Source organism: Pleurodeles waltl, chromosome 7 (genome assembly GCF_031143425.1).
Source record: "Pleurodeles waltl isolate 20211129_DDA chromosome 7, aPleWal1.hap1.20221129, whole genome shotgun sequence".
NCBI classification, from domain to species: Eukaryota; Metazoa; Chordata; class Amphibia; order Caudata; family Salamandridae; genus Pleurodeles; species Pleurodeles waltl.
In genome coordinates, this window is record NC_090446.1 from 472586832 (window position 1) to 472606117 (window position 19286).

At 44.5% G+C, this 19286-nt stretch overlaps 1 protein-coding gene across 2 annotated transcripts in view; it reads right to left on the bottom strand.

Moving 5' to 3' along the window:
* Nucleotides 1-3568: 3568 nt before the first annotated feature.
* Nucleotides 3569-19286, bottom strand: part of MVP (major vault protein) — a 230952-nt gene continuing 215234 nt past the window's right edge. For both annotated transcript variants that reach the window (XM_069244081.1, XM_069244082.1), the window contains exons 16-17: nt 5412-5600; nt 3569-4151 (exon numbers count right to left, since the gene is read on the bottom strand). In XM_069244081.1, the coding sequence (XP_069100182.1) occupies nt 4020-4151; nt 5412-5600 (321 nt within the window). In that variant the 3' untranslated portion in view covers nt 3569-4019. The remainder of the gene's footprint in view (nt 4152-5411; nt 5601-19286) is intronic.

Below are 19286 nucleotides of genomic sequence, written 5' to 3' on the forward strand. Positions count from 1 at the left end.
TTTTCGGCTCCGAGGTAACCTTCCTCTTTTTCTGTCCCGAAAATTCTTGGCCTCTATGGTCTTCGGCGCCACTGTCTCGGCGTCGATCCGTGTCGACACCGAACTCTCGGTGTCGATGCTTCTGTTTAGCACTCTCTCGGTCCCGAGGAGGCTGCGTGCCGGTGTCTCGACCGAAGTCGGACGATCTCGACACTGAATGGGCCTTTTTCGGTGCCGATTGTTGGTCACCGAGAATTTGGGTGGAGCCATGGCCGGTTGGCAGTGGCGTCCCCTGGGCCTTCTTTCCTTTTTTAAGTTCTGATCTCGACGTCTTACTCACAGTTTTTGTAGAGTCTAGCTCGTCGGAGTCTGAATCCTGGATGGAAAAGGATTCCTCCTGTTCCTCTTCTGTCTCGAACTGTCGACGCTCCTTTGGCGTGGACACCATCTGCAGTCTTCTCGCTCGACGGTCGCGCAGAGTTTTTCGGGACCGGAACGCCCGACAGGCCTCACAGGATTCTTCGCTGTGCTTGGGTGACAGGCACAGGTTACAGACCGAGTGTAGGTCCGTATAAGGATATTTGTTGTGGCATTCGGGGCAGAATCGAAACGGGGTCCGTTCCATCGGCGTTGTTCTCCACGCGGTCGGGCCGACTAGGCCCCGACGGGGTGCCGAAATCTACCCCGAAGGGCACCGAAGCGCTTCGATGTTCAACGCGTCGTCGTATGTGTCTATCTCGAACCGGATCGCAACGATACCGTCGAAAATCTTCCGTTTTCAGCTATCTTTCCGTTCCGAAACCCGGAGCGACAGGAACACGTCCGAACCCGATGGCGGAAAGAAAACAATCGAAGATGGAGTCGACGGCCATGCGCAATGAGCACAGAAGGAGGAGTCACTCGGTCCCGTGACTCGAAAACACTTCTTCGAAGAAAAACAACTTGTAACACTCCGACCCAACACCAGATGGCGAGCTCATGCATACCATGTGTATCTACAGCGACAGATGCCATCGAACTATACATTTCTTGTCAGTAATCATTTTCAGAGAAATAAAAACAGAGACAGTGTAACATCATATATACAGTACAACTTCATTATTGGTGCTTGCTACATTTGCTTTTAACTATTTGAATCAGCTGTTTAGTGTGGTATCCAAATTCACTGTAAACATTTAGGGCACTGTATTGGTGTAACCTGTGTGCTAATCTCTCCGTGCACTCTGAAGATTTCATAAAATATATGAAGATTTTTCATTTTTTTAAAACAAATGTTATTACTATTTTGTTGCAATTCTGAAATCCCAGGACAGCAACCAAGGAAACAATGCATTGAATGGCCGGAGTATAGAAATGCCAAACATGTATGGATTTTCCTAGGTATAGTCTGTACAGTCAAAATTAGCACAGATCACTGAATGGTAACAGAATGCTGTTTGTGGTGAACTGTTTGTTCGACCTTTCAAATTGGAAAATGTGAAAACTAATACTTTCCAATTATGTACTAAAATATCTACTACTGCAAATCAGACCGGATTCGCTGTGAAAAAGCAAGGATGGTCTGGCAGGGATAACATGTTGATCATGACATTTGTTAGATTTTTTGCACCTAAAGATGGTAACTCCTTCAGACTTCATGATGCAAGAACATATCACTACTAAGGCTTCTTCCGTATTTGTATTCTCAAACACGTGTAGGTTTTCAAAGTGTTTGAGGTAAACAAAGATGAAAAATTTGGTGCAGTGCATTTGGAAAAGTTCCAATGAAACTGAGAGGGAACTACCTATCTTTTGGCTGTAGATATTATCCAGAGCCATGCCGAAACCTAATATGATCATATATTTTCTACATGTACTCGTACTAAGGTTTCTATCGCTGGGTGTTAGATTTTCAGCACCTTGTTTTGCTGGCGGGGTGGGGGGGGGGGGGGGATGAAGGATGTATTGAATGTAACATTTGTCAGATTGTCAGCATGCAGGAACATATATCCACGCCAAGGCCTATATTATGGGAATGCAGCTCTAGCTGGTGTTCCTACAATACATTTGGCACAACAGTAATACCCCTCTGCTTGCAGCAGCACGCCTGAGATCTGGGGATGGACGTTCGGGTCACGTTTCTGCTGCAGGGAAGGATCAATTTGAATAAAACATAATCAGAGCATGATGCTAACAATGATACACACTGCAACACGTTGAACCGCTGGTGATGCTTAGGGTGCAATTGCACACAAGTAAAAAAAACTGGAAGTGTCATGACGGGATTGGAGCGGAAAAATGAGTTAACCAGAAGGCAAGGGAGACCTCGACATAGAATATAACATAAAAATAAAAACATAGAAAACAAATAAATAGGGGTGGTGAAGAGACAAGCACACAGAAGAGTGCCTAAGAAAAAATGGATTAGAAACTGCAGCAAAGGATAAGGAGAAATTAAGAAGACTTAAGAGAGAAGGAGTGTGACACAGAGGCAAAGTAGCGAGAAGATCTGTATTGGAGGTCAAGTATCTAAAATGTCCATGGCTCAGAAAAAAAAGAGGTGGAAGTGGTTGCAAGCTCAAAAGCAGACAGTAGTTTTGCAGGTAAAAATACTGAAAATACATCAATGCTATTCATACACTGAAAATAATGAGTTTTCAAAAAATATGCTCGTGTACACAGTAGATTTGTGAATGGTTGGGAGTTTGTTAGAAAAAAATATATTTTTGTAAATGTGTGGCTGGATGTCTTGCTTTTCAGTAGTTTGATTCACTCTATAAATAAATTTGGTCAATGTCGTAATATTTAAGGGTTATATAATTGCTTAAGAGGGGCAGTTAAAGTTACAGGGGGAACCCTTAAGATAATTAGGTTCTAGGATACCCCAGTCTAGCATGCTCGCGACTAATGACAACACTGAATGGTGTGTAAACCATACCACCCTCCATGGAGCACAGTTCAAATTTCAAATCTAATTCTGTTTGCATACACAACATACAATAGCAACTCAAGGTTATTCACTTTAGGAATATTCTAAGGGTATTCTAATAAATGAATTTGGTAACAAGTCCTCACATCTCACCATGCATTTCCAGCAACGACACAAGTATGATCCAATGGTCTTTCATTCAGTTAGTTCCAAAACTGAAGTACTCCTTAGGGCCTCATCCCACATCCTTCCTACTCACTGAACTCAAGGTCTGAACTGTACCCAAATTCTTAAGAGGCTGAACCACATTTGAATGTCTGCGCTGTATCAGTTCTGGACTTTACCACTTTAGTATATACTCGAATTCCTTGGCCTAGCTGGTGATCTCAGAGTAGGATTGGCTGGGACGGTGATGTCACAGTGCTGGTTACATCTTTAGAACATTTGTGAGGTCACAGATATGTGGGAAGCTCTGCAGCAGTTCTCATATCGTTGCCCAGGACTGGTTCCTGCAAGAGTAGTACTGTGCTTTCCCTCCTAGGGTGTTACTTCAGTTGCACTCACAGTCAGGGAGTGCAACTATAAGAGCACTGAATCCTCACCAATTAAAGAAAACTCTATTTTGTTATCTAGCACACTTCCCTCAATTCGGTTACATACACAAACATACTACACAGCATATGGTTTAAGAGATTGCTTTATTTGTAGCATTTTAAGGCACATGGGCTAGCCACCACGGTAAATACAAACCAGAGGTGGCACGATGCTGTCCGAAAGTGGTATAAGTCAGCAGAGGTTCGAAAAGGTTTTTACAGCAGAGAAGAATCTCAGCCAAGGTTTTGATAGTTTAATGCATGAGTGTCAATAGACACTGGGCCTGTGGTAGTATAAACGGTAGGAAAAAATAATGATGTTTTATTCACCATGCAAGTCCAAGACAGAGGAGACAGCAGTTGAGCACTTATAGCCAAGGGGGGCACATAGTAGAAAAGAGGAAGAGAAGAAAGGGGGGGGGGGGGGGGTGCGAGGAGACTTAAAGAGTGATGGGTACAGTGGCGCTCCTCTCATGTATCCTGGCTACCTGCAAAGCAGTGATGGCTCCTCCAGGCTCACACAGCCCAGTTTCAACTACTCATTCTGAATCCTCCCGGATGGATTTGGGGAGCAATCCCAGCATGCCATTAGCTGTGGTAAAAAGGTTGATGGGAGTTGACCCATCTGTTATCAGTGTGGATTTAAGCCCCAAGCCTTGGAGAAGTTTCACCTGCAGAGAAAAAGGAAAATAGTCTTCATTTAGAATTTACGGTTTCCAGTGTAAAATGTAGAACAAAATTATTTGTAATTCTCAAATTTATCACAGTTGAATTCCTGAGTGACATTTCACTTGCTACCTATTTAAATTTTGGAATTGCCAAAGTTGAAATGCTGTGTTCTCAAAATCAAGACCTTCTTTCCCACATTTCCCAAATGCAAACATTCATAAATGTCAAACTCTACAATTGTTTGATGTAAATTTCATACTTTTTCAGAGTAATAATTCCACAAATAAATTGTAGGTATTCCTGGATTCACACTTTGTAATCCTCAGAATAAACTTTCCTATATCCCAAATGTTAACTACGAAAATATTCCAAAGTGGGTGCTTACTTCCCACATTTCTATTTCTGAAACTCTACTAGGATTAACAGCAAATTCAATTTTGAAGTGCCCAGATGTTGCTGTCGGAAGTGAGGGTCGTTATACAAGTGTCGGAGGAATATTTTATTTTTTGTTAGGTCCTTAGGTTACAGCAACAGCAGATAGGTCCTGTCAGATGTTCAGCCTCCCTTCAATTGCATCTCTCCACACCATACATCAACATTATTACGCCATTCATTTTCAGCATTCCAGACACCATCTCAAACATACAGGGAAAGCGGACACGGGATACCACACCAAATTAAACATTTCTCATCTGCATACAGAGGTTCCAACGATAACCATTTACACATTCTAAATGTACAATTATGAATTTTTTCAAGTTGTGACTTCAGAATTTAAAAAACCTGATTTTGAATGTGATGTATTGTCTAAAAGTGATCAATGAAGAATAATAATCATAGTAAGAATTCCAAACGATTATATTTGTGAACGGTTCTAAATTACAATCATGTTCACTAGTGAACCTGTTGCCCCTTCACAAAACATTTCTTTCACAAAATATGAATTATTAGAAAAGTGCAAGAAGTTGCAACATAGTTGAAAGCAGAAATGGTTGCAGGAAATTTGACAAAAAGATTAAATGGAAAGATTTTCTGTGAGGGTGTGCCTCCAACAGGTTTGTAGGGCTTAGCTTTGGTCGGGCTTGTGACAGAGCTTTTAGCAGAATTACCAGCGTTCCACAGACTGATTTAAAATAATATATCTCACAACTTCCAGACTCCGCTGGAGCCTCCCGTTGCGTATATGGTTGTAGCACAAACATAAAGCAGCAATTGTGTCAAGCTTAGACAACAGAGCAGGCTCTCCTAGCTTTCCAGCTTACCTGTAGTTCGGGCCCAGCCAAAGCAATGTCCCGGATAGTGGAAGCTCCGATGGCTGTTGTCATTTCCTGGAACTTCTTGATCTCGAGGGCAGCCAGGAGCTGAGCCTTCTCCACTTCAAGTTTGTTCTGCTCCTTGACGTAAATCAGCTCCAGGTCCCGGGCCTTCTTAAGGCGCTCCATCTCCGCATTCTATAGGAAGGTCATTATTAAATGTGAATGCATAAAACACCAGTGACATAAGAACTCACTAAAGTGAATAAGACTAGTGATTTACTATTTTCAATCTGACCATTTGACACATCCTCTCCTCTTGTCCACTAGCTCTATGTCCTAACAATTGTGCACCTTCCCTCTCTTCCTCTATGCCTCGCCTTCATCTAGGGGTAATATCTCCCTCTGTGAAACTCTATTCCTGTGTGCTTGCCCTCCTCATTTATCATTCCTAATCTAAGCACTCTGCTCCCACTGATGGACTCTCTGCCCTCCCATGAAAAAAGGAAAGTGTTACTCACCCTGTAAGCATCTGTTCGTAGTGTGTAGCTAGAGATGCACATTCTCTGCATATTCCTCCCACCTGGTGTTGGGTTCAGACATTTGCAAGTTGTTTTTCTTCGAAGAAGGCTTTCAAGCTACGGGATGCACTGTGACTCCACCCTTAGTGGACAATGCTCATGGGCACATACGCCATTCTAAACTGCTTTTTCCACAGCTGGGAAGAGTAAGTATGGAGTGGAGAGTGAAAGCAGTGTGGTGCATCTTGTGTATTGGGAAACCAAGCTAAGTGATAAACGCTTTCCGGGTGAATGGGGGGTGCATATGAATCTACAACACTACAAGTTATAAACAGATGCTTCAAGGATAACTAACATTTTCTGCTCATAGCAAGTGTTGCTGTAGATACACGTGCTTCGCATGGACTGCAAAGCAGTAGTCCCTGCAAGCAGTGATTAGAGTTTGGATGATGCAGATGTCTGAAATAAGGTCCTTAAAACTGTCTGAATATTACTAAGGAGGGCCTTGGTTGCTGTTTTCTTTCATGTACAGTGTGTCCTGGGGGTAATGGAAAGGTCTCTTTTTGCTATATGGTAGTAATTTTGGATGCCCTCATCTATCTATTTGGGGATACTGGCCATGGAAATAGAGTGGCATCTGTGAGTGTAGGAAGCTGGCTCTTTATACAGTATACCAAAAAGAGGCAGGCTGTCTATAAAGAGTCCAGGTATCCCTTATAAGTAGACAGGGGCTTGCTTTAACAACCCCAAGATGCTCTTTTTTTGGTAGTGTGGTCGAGCAACTCTAGGCTTCTCAGAGGGGAGTGTCAGAAATTTGTTGCATACACAGTCAATAAATAATTAACACACTCAAGGAGATTTACACCAATTTAGAAAAATAACCAATTTTTATATATATATTTTAACACCAAGAACTTCGTAACTGAGTAAGCACTTTTCGAGTTATCAATTTTTTAAAGTATAGAAAAATACACTTGCATTTGTAGCTTTAAAGCTGTAATGTTATCCTATGGGAAGGAAACATATACTGCATACAAGTACTTGTCAACAACTTACAGGACTGTTATTCTGGACTTAAGGTAACTATGTCTATGGTGTATAAATGTAAAGGTGCATTTCATCATTGGGCGCCCTGTTTTAATCAATGGGAAACGGCCCTGGCAAAAAGAGGCTGCAAGCAGGGACTGGGAGGCCTGTCTGGTGGAATGCACAGGGGGGCTCCGGTTGTCAGGGACACTGTTGGTTCACTGAAACTCAGGCTGGGGAGGCTGGTGCGCAGTGGTGCTTTGTCTGGTGGGGTTGCGCTGCCGAAAGCTTCCGCGGTTAATGCTGTACAGCAAACAGAGGCAGCAGTTGGGCTGTTGTTCAGACAAACCAAAGGTGGTTTCAGTTCTTGAGGGTCGCAGTGCCTCAGAGGCACCGTAGGTTCACTGGTACTAGGCTGTGGGATTCTTTTTCACTGCTGCTTTGCCCAGCAGGGTTGCGCGGGCAGAGGCTGTTGCTGTCTGTCTTTTTGGTGCCTTCAGAATACGGGAAGCTGCTCCTAGGGAGTTTTTGCTGGCAAGGTGAAGTCGTGGGTCACTCCTTCACAGCTTTGGGAGATGACACCACTTTATGGATGAGCCGAGGCTGGGTAATTGTCGAGGTCCAGTGGCAAGGCAAGGTTTTGTACCAAGTGGTGGTGTAGTCCTCAGTTCTCGGGTAGTGGGCTTTTCTTTGTCCTCCTTTCCACTCCAGGAAGACAAATCTGAGTTCCTAATGACAGGAGGCCACCTAAATACTGAATTTAGGGGTGTTAAGAGGAAAAAAGGGTAGTAACCAATTGGCTACTTCCCCGGGGGGTCATTACAACCCCTGTATGACCACTTTCTGTGGTGAGTGGGCAGAACCCTATCCCATAGTTCACAATTCCACCAGAAATAGGATGGCGGAACCCTTCTTTCCTGGAGCACCTCAGGATGTCCATCTTAGGGGTGTGCCTGGTCTGGAGGAACAACAGGCCTATTGCTTAAATAATTTCCCACCTATCCTGGTGCCAAGACGGAGTCACAGATTAAAGGCAGCAGGGACTTTGAAGTCCCTGGCCTTTGTAGGCAAATGCACTAGCAATCCTACTGGAGGTCGAAACTCCTCCTGCCAAAGCAGGCATTCTTCCTGACTTAACACAGGGTGGGGGAATATCAGCTAGCACACTAGAGGACTGGAATCAGTGTGGGTTTGTTAATAAGAGATGTTCAATACCAAACACCTTCGGTTTCAGTGAAGCTGTTCTGTAGCTGGGAAACTCGAAATCACAAGTGCCCAGTACATACACTTAAGATGGTTTCCCTGTCCACTTGCAATGTCTAAGAATTAATTGACATCACAGGCATATCTGTCTGTGCAGATATGTCCCCAAATGTAATATAATGCACCCTACCTTAGGGCTGTAAGGCCTATTGTATGGGTGACTTAAATATATTGCATGCAGTGTCTGCAGGCATGGCACACAGGGGGAGTGCCATGTCATGCTTTCACTTTTATCTGCACCATTTCATGCAGCTTGCAATGGAGGTTTGCATGAGTGTGGTGAGGGGTCCCTTGGGGTGGCACAATACATGCTGCAGCCCTTACGGACCCTCTTTGGGACCTATGCCCTAGGTACCAAGGGTACCATTTACTAGGGACATACAAGGGAGCTAAAGGTCTTGCCAACTGGGGAACAATTGTACAGTTTTAGGGAAAGAAAGAAATCAGGCACTAGGGACCTGGTTAGCAGGAACCCAGTGCACTTCTGTCAACACTGCATCAGATACCAGGCAAAAAGTGAAGATTATCATATCAGAAAGAGGCATTTTCCTACAGCTAGGTTTTGAACAGGCTACAAACAGCCGATTGAAACCGTGGAAGGGCTTGGTCCTCTCAATGTAGTACATCAAAGCATGTTTTACCTCTAAAGGAACCATGGCCAAACTCCAGAAGAGGCTGCAACGCATCCAGAACGCCTCTGCACGCCTCATCCTAGACATCCCCGCCACTGCCACATCACAGGCCACCTGAGAGGCCTGCACTGGCTCCACATCAACAAGAGACACAAAGCACTGCACAACACCGGACGAGAATACCTCAACAGACAGCTCTCCTTCTACACCCCAACAGCTCTGCTCCACCGACCTCGCAACGGTCCCACGCATCTGCAGAACTACAACCAGCGGCAGATCATTCTTGCACCTCGCTGCCAAGACGTGGAACACTCTTCCCACCCACCTGCGTCAGACCAAGGCCCTCCTTACCTTCAGAAGACTTCTCAAGACCTGGCTGTTCAAGCAGTAGCTGCCCCACCCCACCCCTGAAAGCCACATCGATTTCTGCAAAGTTATCCTACAGGATGAAAAACAAGTTCTGCAAACAGGTAGAGTACAATGACTTACAAGACCAATCTCCAGGAGTTAAGGTGAGTAGTGGGTAGAGTACGAGGCAGCACCAACAGTACACCATCAGTGGCATGGGGCCGGCCGGGTGCAGAGTGCAGAACAGCGTCGGGTGCTTAATGCATTCCCATGGTGAACAGTCACTGCAAAAAGAGGCTGCAGCTGGCACTAGGCGTCCAATTTGGTTGAGCCAACGAATAGGCTCAGGTCTTGCAATGCTTGGGGACAAAGGGACACCAGCGGTCCCTCTTCTCCTCGGTCTGGGGTGTCCAGGTGCAGAGGATTCTTCGACCATCAGGTGTCTGTCACCGGTGGTGGCCACGGTGGAGGGGGGCCCACAGAACAGGCTGCAGGTGTGGGCTGGGGAGCCAGACTGGGTATACCAATAAGTGGGTTCAAGTCTCACGAGTCTGGGGGATGCAGAAACACCAGTGGTCCTCTTTGCCTTGATCCAGGGAGTCCGGGTGCAGAGGTGCAGTTGACCATCGGGGTTGCTGGCACCGGAGGCAGTCGCGATTGAAGGGGGCCTGCACAAACAGGCTGCAGGCGTTGGTGTGAAGGTTGCAGCAGAAAAACCCACTATGGACTTTGTTTCTCGAGATGCTGGGAACCAGGTTGGCACCCATGGCCCTCTTCAACAGGGACTGGGAGGCTCGGGTGCAGTGTTGTTGTCTGGGGTCGTTTATGGCAGTCAGGAGTTCTCTTGAGCTGTTCATGGATGCCGCAAGGAGATAGGGGAGCCACCCCGCTAATCCACAGGAGTTCCTTGTGCTGCGGTGAAAGCTGGCAGTTTTTCCAGGCTTTTGGAAGTTTCAGCAGCTGGAGGACGAGGCGTCTTTCTTGTAATTGTCAAAGCCTGCCTGACTAGCTAGTTTTACGCCTGTCCAGGTGCCAAATGGGCTTCTGGATAAAGGGGTGGCTGTGAGGCTAGCCAGATTTGCGTTTCAAAGGCAGCAGCCCTCTAAGGGTTACCGCCTTAGGAAGGCTAATCAGCAGGTCATCCTGTGGAAGGGGGTGTTACATCCTCTTCCTGGACAGGCTTTTGCTCTGGGCCTCCTGAGAGCAGAAAGCTCGCACCTAGGGTTCCAAATCGATGTCTCGGTTGTCAGGCTGGCAGAAGCTGTTCAGCAAGCACACCAGTGGCTGGCAGGGTTTCAGGGGACACCTTTAAGGTGCTCTCTGGGTTCATGTATTGGTAAATTTAACACTGGCATCAATGTGGATTCACCAATACAAGATGTTTGTTACCAAACATCTCTATCTTCAGTGAAGCCATTGTGTAGCTGGGGAACCCGTAAAGACCAGTGTCCAGCCCATGCATTTAAAATGGCTTCCCTGGTCACTAACTATGTCTGATAATTCACAAAGACATAGAATGGGCATATCTGCTCATGCAGATATGTCTTCAATTGTAATATAATGTACTCTGCCTTAGGGCTGCAAGATCTGCTAGCGGGGTGCCTTACATATATTGTATGCAGTGTTGGGGGACATGGCACACAGGCTATGGGCCATGTTGTGTTTTCAATATCAAGACAAGCAGCCTGCAATGGCAGCCTGTCATGTGCTTGGTGAGGGGTGCCTCAGGGTGGTACAATTCATGCTGCAGCCCGTAGGGATCCACTTTAACACTACAGGCCCGAGGTACCAGGGGTACCATTTACTAGGGACTTATAGAGGGTGCTAAAGGATTTGCCAACTGGGGAAACAACTTTTCAGTCTTGGGAAAGAGGTCTGGCACTGGGGACCTTGGTAACAGGAACTCTGTGCACTTTCAGTCAAAACCACATCATGTAACAGGCAAAAAGTGGAGGGGAACCATCTTAAAAGAGGGACTTTCCTGCATGCATTGTTGCTCGATTGCGTTCCTGATCAACAAGTTGTTGAAGTAGTGGAAAATGTGGATACCTCTCTTCCTTCAATGAGCGTTACCACATCTAGGTACTTTGTGCAGACTTTTGGAGCAGTGGTAACCCCAAAGAGAAGCACTTTGAATTGGTAATGACTACTTACCACAAAGCAGATGTAGCACTGGTGAATGGGATGGATGGGGATGTGAAAGTAGGCCTCTTTCCGGTCTAGTGTGGTTCTACATTTGTTGTGGGGACATAGAAATGACATCCTGCAGGGTTCTCATGTGGAAATGTTCTGACAAGGTGTATAGATTAAGGCATTTGAGGTCCAAGACTGATGGTCTGAAGGAGTCATCCTTCTTGGGGGTGAGGGAGAGAAATGAGTCGATGCCCCTGCAGCAGTGATGAGAGGCCATTGTTTCTATGGTTTTCCTGAGGAAGAGTGTTTGCAACTCTTCATCTAGAGGGTTGAGATGTTCTCTGCTGAAGGTATGTGTGCAGAGTGCAATGTCTGGGAAGCTGTAGGCAGTAGACATGGCAAACCCCAGTGAGCACTCTCTGATCTTATGAGATTTCCTCCCAGCAGGAGAAGAAATCCTGAATCTCCTGACAAAAGGTGACACATGATCGTGGGTGGGGAAGGGCAAGTCATTGGATAGAGATAGAGGCCCTTTCCTTTGCTAGAGCCGCCCTTCCCCTTCCCTTGCTGTTGACCTTGCAGGTATCTGTGGTGTACCTCTGCCCGCATGCCAGTGGAAATATTGTTGCTGTCTCTGGAATGAGTGGGTGGGATCAGGGAAAGTGGCATTGGCCACTCAGAGGCCTCTGCTCTCCAAGAGGAACCTCTAGAAGCTGGATTTGGAAAAACACCCATTGATATTGTGCTTCTTTTATCTTCTCCAACATCTCATCAACCTGAAGCCCAAATAGGTGTTTCCCACAAAGGATAGGTTGAAGAGATGCTGCTGAACCTCTGGCTTATATCTCCAGATATGGCCCCAGTTATGGCATCTAAGAAGGATGCTGGTGTTGAACTCCAGGAAGGTGTATCTGCATCATAAAAGGTGGCACGTATGGTAGAGTTAAAGATGGCCTTGCCCTCAGACACAATCTCCCACCCATTTTCCTGAACTCCTCGGGAGATGCTTCACTGGCAACTGCATTTCCCCCGGTAGGCTCTATTGTAGCGGGAGAGGACACCAATTCCCCAGAGTTGGCTATGTGCCAGTGAGTAACTGCCACCCTCTTGCTGGCTGCATCCATCTTCTTGCTTCCCTCATTAGGTGGCTGGTTGTCACGTAGGACTTGAGCACAAGCCTGCTTGCAGGTGGTTTGCACGACCAGTCAGGCAGACATGGCGCCTGAGGTAAATGGGGTCACTGGATGAGGACTTGTACTTTTTCTCTAACCTGCACTGTACTACCCAAAAAAAACGTTGAGAACATCTCATAACTCGGAGCCCCATCAGTACACATTCGTACCCAGTGGCTGAAAAAAATTATCTAACATGAAGTCACTGCAAATGTGCATTGCCTACAAAGGGTAGACTCACCATACACCCCACTCTTAAAAGCCTTTTTTGAAGAAAACCAACTTGCAAACATCAGAGCCCAAACAGTAGATGGCAGGAGTATGCAGGGCATGTGTATCTAAACGAGACATGTTACAAACTATATGATTCTCATTCTTTTGAATTCTGAGTCATCAACTAAGAAATCGTGACAGTAGGAAATAGTTCAAAGCCATGCGAATCCATTGAAAATCCACAGCTTCATAACTGTGAAAGACCTATATACTGTGAATCACTGTTCTTTTTTTATGGTTGGAGGTTTTGTAAAAGAGAATACAATAACCTCCTCAATGTGTGGCTGTACCTAGATATTCCCCCCGCAACATTTTTCTTTCTGATGAATTAATCTGGTTTAGGTGCACAGCTTGGTTATAGAATACCAAGTGGTACCCAGCTGGTGGGTTAGAAGCTGAAGCAGTTTAGCATAAATCCGTGGCAGCTTGCACCACCAGTACATCCTATATAAAGTCCATTGTATTTTATTATATCAAGTTCCTTCAGCCTGGTATTTCCTATGAAAGCTGCCATAGAAGCTTCACCTGGTACAGTGTCTCTTGGCATTATCTGCAGAGAAGATTTTCCTAAAGAACACAAAGGAACTTTTTGATTCTTTAAGGGCACAGGCTAAGTATTCTGTAGTGTCTTTCTTTACTTTCAAAACTACCAGCTACCATATTAAAAAGCAAAATGACATCCATTAAATAAAAGAACAATTTGTTAATAAGGCACTCTCTGCTGGAAATACTGTCCTGCAACTGTACCACTAGACTGACCTTGTTCATCTAGGAGCTGCCAACCTTTTGGTGTGGAGGGGGGCGGTTGTGTATTGCAGAGTAAGAAGCAAGGTGAGCCCTTGATCAGGTAGGGTACTTTTTATCTGTAATGTTCACCTTCCCCACTGTGTTGCATTCATCCATAAGTGGGTATCCAAACATTAATGCACTGGTTATTGTACATACCATCTACTAGTTTGCTACTGTGCATATATTGTGTGCAGGTAATTTTCCTAGCGAAGTTCTGTTGGCTTTCGGATGGCAAACAGCAGTACATTCTGTGATTAATGTGCATATTCCTTGTTTGACACTCCTTGGCCCTTAACCTCAGAGGTAGCAACTAGCTGTATTTTATTTCCGATTAATACTGAAAGGACTATTCAACCTCCAAGGCACTGAGGTACCTCCCCATTAGAAACAAAGGGTCTTAGAAAACAAAGACTCTAAGTACTGGCAAATTCAGGAACAGTAGGGTGAATCTTGAGTTTATCCTACGTACCACTTCATCGCCGAAAGACTGAGTGCATAACATTTTAAAGTTTTCCTGGAGATAAAATGAATGCCCCGTTAACATCAATAGGATTATGCTAAGTTTCCAAGATGTGACTATTCTATGAAACCCATAGGTGATGAATAATCAATGGATACTCTCTGAGAATAAGGAGCTTTCCTCATTGCTTCCCTAATCATGACACCATCACAATGTGCATTTTTGAAAATAACTATTTCATACCGGACTCCACTAGGAATTGTTAATATGAAAGGACCTAGAAGATATTTCCATATCTTAATGTGAGTCGTCATTATCAAAGCGGACAAGGGAGTAGCATTCAGTATTTTTCAGTAGTTTCCAAGTGCCCGAATTCTATGAACTCAGGAACCATGCTTTCAGCTGTTTGGGTAAATGGTTGTGTGTTTGTTTGGGGGGGGGGGGGGGGGGTAGTTGCCTGCTCACATCAATAGCTGGTGATGTATCCTAAGTTTGAGTTGAGTGTTGAATGAACTTGTGTAGTATGTCATCGGTTCGGTTGTATCTGGGTGACTAGGTGGAATCAAGAGCAATAGAGAAGAAAAAAAAAAACTTTCAAGCATGTCCCTGACCAGGACAGCAAAATACTTCCCTCAGAGGCCTAGGTTACCAGAACCTCCTGCAAATCTTTGGTATTTCTAGTGCTGCGTTGTGGTACGAAGAGCTATCTGTAGCATTTGCTACTCTCTAAATTTGCTCCACCTATTGTTGCTGGTCGATCTCCCACTCATTGTAGTCTCCTAAATCGCAGGTCAGAGTCCATTAGGCCATATATATATGCGCGAACCTCGGATAAGCAGTATATCGTCTGCTTGAATGCCAATTTCCAAAGTTCTTTAACTTCTTCGCAAAGAAGAGATGTTCTCATCCCTCCGTGTTTTCTTATACAGAATATGGTGGTGATAATATTGTATGTAAGAATTCCCACTACCTACCATTTGAGATTTGGCTCAAATTACCATAAAAGCCACCTGCGTAGCTCTTATCTTAGGAACGTTTCTGTGAAGATGCTTCTCATTCGCCATCCAGAAAACCATTCGGTGTGCTGTGTGTAAGATGGTGTCTCCGGACAGCAAGCACATCATCCACACTTATAGCCACTAGAAATTGGAACTTTTTCCACTTGTTTCTGGCAGAGTCCCAGACACAGCAGGGCTACTTTGATTTGTGAAGTATTCCTCGTTATTCAGTCGCCATTTTGGCCACGGGCCAGTTCATTTACTTTTCTGCTATACATATGTCATTCATTCAAAATACAATTTTGAATTTTAACATAATTAATATTATCATACGTTTTTACTTATTTCACTATATATCGTTAATTATATAAAAAGTTTTTTTTTAATTTATATACAATACTGTTTTCGATTTTTCATTAGTTAGTGGAATTCTTGGGGGGAAAAAGGAAAATGAAAATGTCACTTACCCAGTGTACATCTGTTCGTGGCATCAGTCGCTGTAGATTCGCATGTTTTGCATAGCTCGCCATCTGGTGTTGGGCCGGAGTGTTACAAGTTGTTTTTCTTCGAAGAAGTCTTTCGAGTCACGGGACCGAGTGACTCCTCCTTTTGTCTCCATTGCGCATGGGCGTCGACTCCATCTTCGATTGTTTTTCCCCGCAGAGGGTGAGGTAGGAGTTGAATTGTAGTAATAGTGCCCATGCAATGGAGTGACTAAGTATGTACCTATTTAAGGTTGAGATGATACATATACAAATAGTTGAAGGTAACTTCCAAACTGCTACAGGCTCCCGGGGAGGCGGGTGGGCACATGTGAATCTACAGCGACTGATGCCACGAACAGATGTACACTGGGTAAGTGACATTTTCAGTTCGATGGCATCTGTCGCTGTAGATACGCATGTTTTGCATAGACTAGTAAGCAGTTATCTCCCCAAAAGCGGTGGCTCAGCCTGTAGGAGTGGAAGTAGTTTGAAATAATGTTCTTAATACGGCTTGACCTACTGTGGCTTGTTGTGCGGATAACACGTCTACACAGTAGTGCTTGGTGAATGTGTGAGGCGTAGACCATGTGGCTGCCTTACATATTTCTTGCATTGGGATGTTTCCTAGAAAGGCCATGGTAGCACCTTTCTTTCTGGTTGAGTGTGCCCTTGGTGTAATGGGCAGCTGTCGTTTAGCTTTAAGGTAGCAGATTTGGATGCATTTAACTATCCATCTGGCTATACCTTGTTTTGATATTGGGTTTCCTGCATGAGGTTTTTGAAATGCAATAAATAGTTGTTTAGTCTTTCTGATGTTCTTTGTTCTGTCAATGTAATACATTAATGCTCTTTTGACATCTAATGTATGTAGTGCCCTTTCAGCTACGGTATCTGGCTGTGGAAAGAACACTGGAAGTTCCACTGTTTGATTTAGATGGAACGGTGAAATAACCTTTGGCAAAAATTTAGGATTAGTCCTTAGGACGACCTTATTCTTGTGTAGTTGTATAAAAGGTTCTTGTATTGTAAACGCCTGAATCTCGCTTACTCTTCTTAGGGAAGTAATGGCGATGAGAAATGCAACCTTCCAGGTTAGGAACTGTATTTCGCAGGAGTGCATGGGTTCAAAAGGTGGACCCATAAGTCTAGTTAGGACAACATTTAGGTTCCATGAAGGAACAGGTGGTGTTCTTGGTGGTATAATTCTCCTAAGGCCCTCCATGAATGCTTTAATGACTGGTATCTTATATAGGGAAGTTGAATAGGTAGTCTGCAGGTATGCAGATATTGCTGCAAGGTGTATTTTAATGGAAGAGAAAGCCAGGTTAGATTTTTGTAAGTGAAGCAAGTAACCCACTACATGTTCTGGAGTTGTGTGTAATGGTTGTATTTGATTAATATGGCAGTAGCAAACAAACCTCTTCCATTTACTTGCATAGCAGTGCCTGGTGGATGGCCTTCTGGCTTGCTTTATGACTTCCATACATTCTTGGGTAAGTTGTAAGTGCCCGAATTCTAGGATTTCAGGAGCCAGATTGCTAGATTCAGCGATGCTGGATCTGGGTGTCTGATCTTTTGGTTGTGTTGTGTCAACAGATCTGGCCTGTTGGGCAATTTGATGTAGGGTACTACTGATAGGTCTAGCAGCGTTGTGTACCAGGGTTGCCTTGCCCAAGTTGGTGCTATTAATATGAGTTTGAGTTTGTTTTGACTGAGTTTGTTTACCAGGTAAGGAAGGAGAGGGAGAGGAGGAAAAGCGTAAGCAAATATCCCTGACCAGTTCATCCATAGGGCATTGCCTTGGGACTGTTTGTGTGGGTATCTGGATGCGAAGTTTTGGCATTTTGCGTTCTCCTTCGTCGCAAACAAGTCTATTTGAGGTGTTCCCCAGAGTTTGAAATAGGTGTTCAGAATTTGGGGGTGAATTTCCCATTCGTGGACCTGTTGGTGATCTCGAGAGAGATTGTCTGCGAGTTGATTTTGGATCCCTGGTATAAATTGTGCTATTAGGCGAATTTGGTTGTGAATTGCCCAACGCCAAATTTTTTGTGCTAGCAGGCTTAACTGCGTGGAGTGCGTCCCCCCTTGCTTGTTTAGATAATACATTGTTGTCATGTTGTCTGTCTTGACGAGAATGTATTTGTGAACTATTATTGGTTGGAAAGCTTTTAGTGCTTGAAAAACTGCTAGAAGTTCTAGGTGATTTATATGCAGTAATGTTTGATGTACGTTCCATTGTCCTTGTATGCTGTGTTGATCGAGGTGTGCTCCCCACCCTGTCATGGAAGCATCTGTTGTTATTACGTATTGTGGCACTGGGTCTTGGAAAGGCCGCCCTTTGTTTAAATTTATGTTGTTCCACCACAGAAGCGAAAGGTAAGTTTGGCGGTCTATTAACACCAGATCTAGAAGATGACCCTGTGCTTGAGACCACTGTGATGCTAGGCACTGTTGTAAGGGCCTCATGTGCAGTCTTGCGTTTGGGACAATGGCTATGCATGAAGACATCATGCCTAGGAGTTGTAATATCATCTTTGCTTGTATCTTTTGTGTTGGATACATGCGTTGTATGATGGTGTTGAAATTTTGAATTCTTTGGGACTTGGAGTGGCTACTCCTTTTGTTGTGTCTATTATGGCTCGTAGGTATTGTTGTACCTTGCACGGCAGAATGTTGGATTTCGTGAAGTTGACGGTGAACCCTAGTTTGAAGAGGGTTTGTATGATCTGATTTGTGTGATTTGAGCACTCTATTAACGAATGGGCCTTGATTAGCCAGTCGTCTAGATATGGGAACACATGTATTTGCTGCCTTCTGATGTGTGCAGCGACTACCGCTAGACATTTGGTAAAGACTCTTGGTGCGGTTGTTAATCCGAAAGGCAGTACCTTGAATTGGTAATGTATTCCTTTGAATACAAACCTTAGGTATTTCCTGTGCGATGGGTGTATTGGTATATGGAAATACGCGTCCTTGAGGTCTAAAGTTGTAGTGTAGTCGTGTAGTTTTAGCAATGGTAATACTTCTTGTAGTGTGACCATGTGAAAGTGGTCTGATTTGATGAATGTGTTCACTATTCTGAGGTCTAGGATTGGTCTCAGCGTTTTGTCCTTCTTTGGTATCAGAAAGTACAGTGAGTAAACTCCTGTGTTTATTTGTGTGTTTGGCACTAATTCGATTGCATTCTTTTGCAATAGTGCCTGCACTTCTATCTCCAGGAGATTGGAATGATGTTTTGTCAAATTTTGTGCTTTTGGTGGTATGTTTGGAGGGAATTGTAGAAATTCTATGCAATAACCATGTTGGATAATTGCTAGAACCCAAGTGTCTGTAGTGATTTCCTCCCATGCTTTGTAATAATGACTTATTCTTCCCCCCACTGGTGTTGTGTGGAGGGGGTGAGTGACATGTGAGTCACTGCTTAGTAGTAGGGGTTTTGGGGCTTTGAAATTTTCCTCTATTCCTAGGGAATTGCCCTCCTCTATATTGTCCCCGAAAACCTCTTCTGTACTGTCCCTGGTAACTGGACGGTGTTGCCTGTGAGGTGCTGGCTTGTGTGCTCTGACCCCGAAACCCCCCTCTAAAGGGTGTTTTACGGAATGTGCTGTAATTCCCTCTGCTCTGCGGGGAGTAGAGTGCGCCCATGGCTTTAGTAGTGTCCGTGTCTTTTTTGAGTTTCTCAATCGCTGTGTCCACTTCTGGACCGAACAGTTCTTTTTCGTTAAAAGGCATATTGAGAACTGCTTGCTGAATCTCTGGTTTAAATCCAGACGTTCGGAGCCAT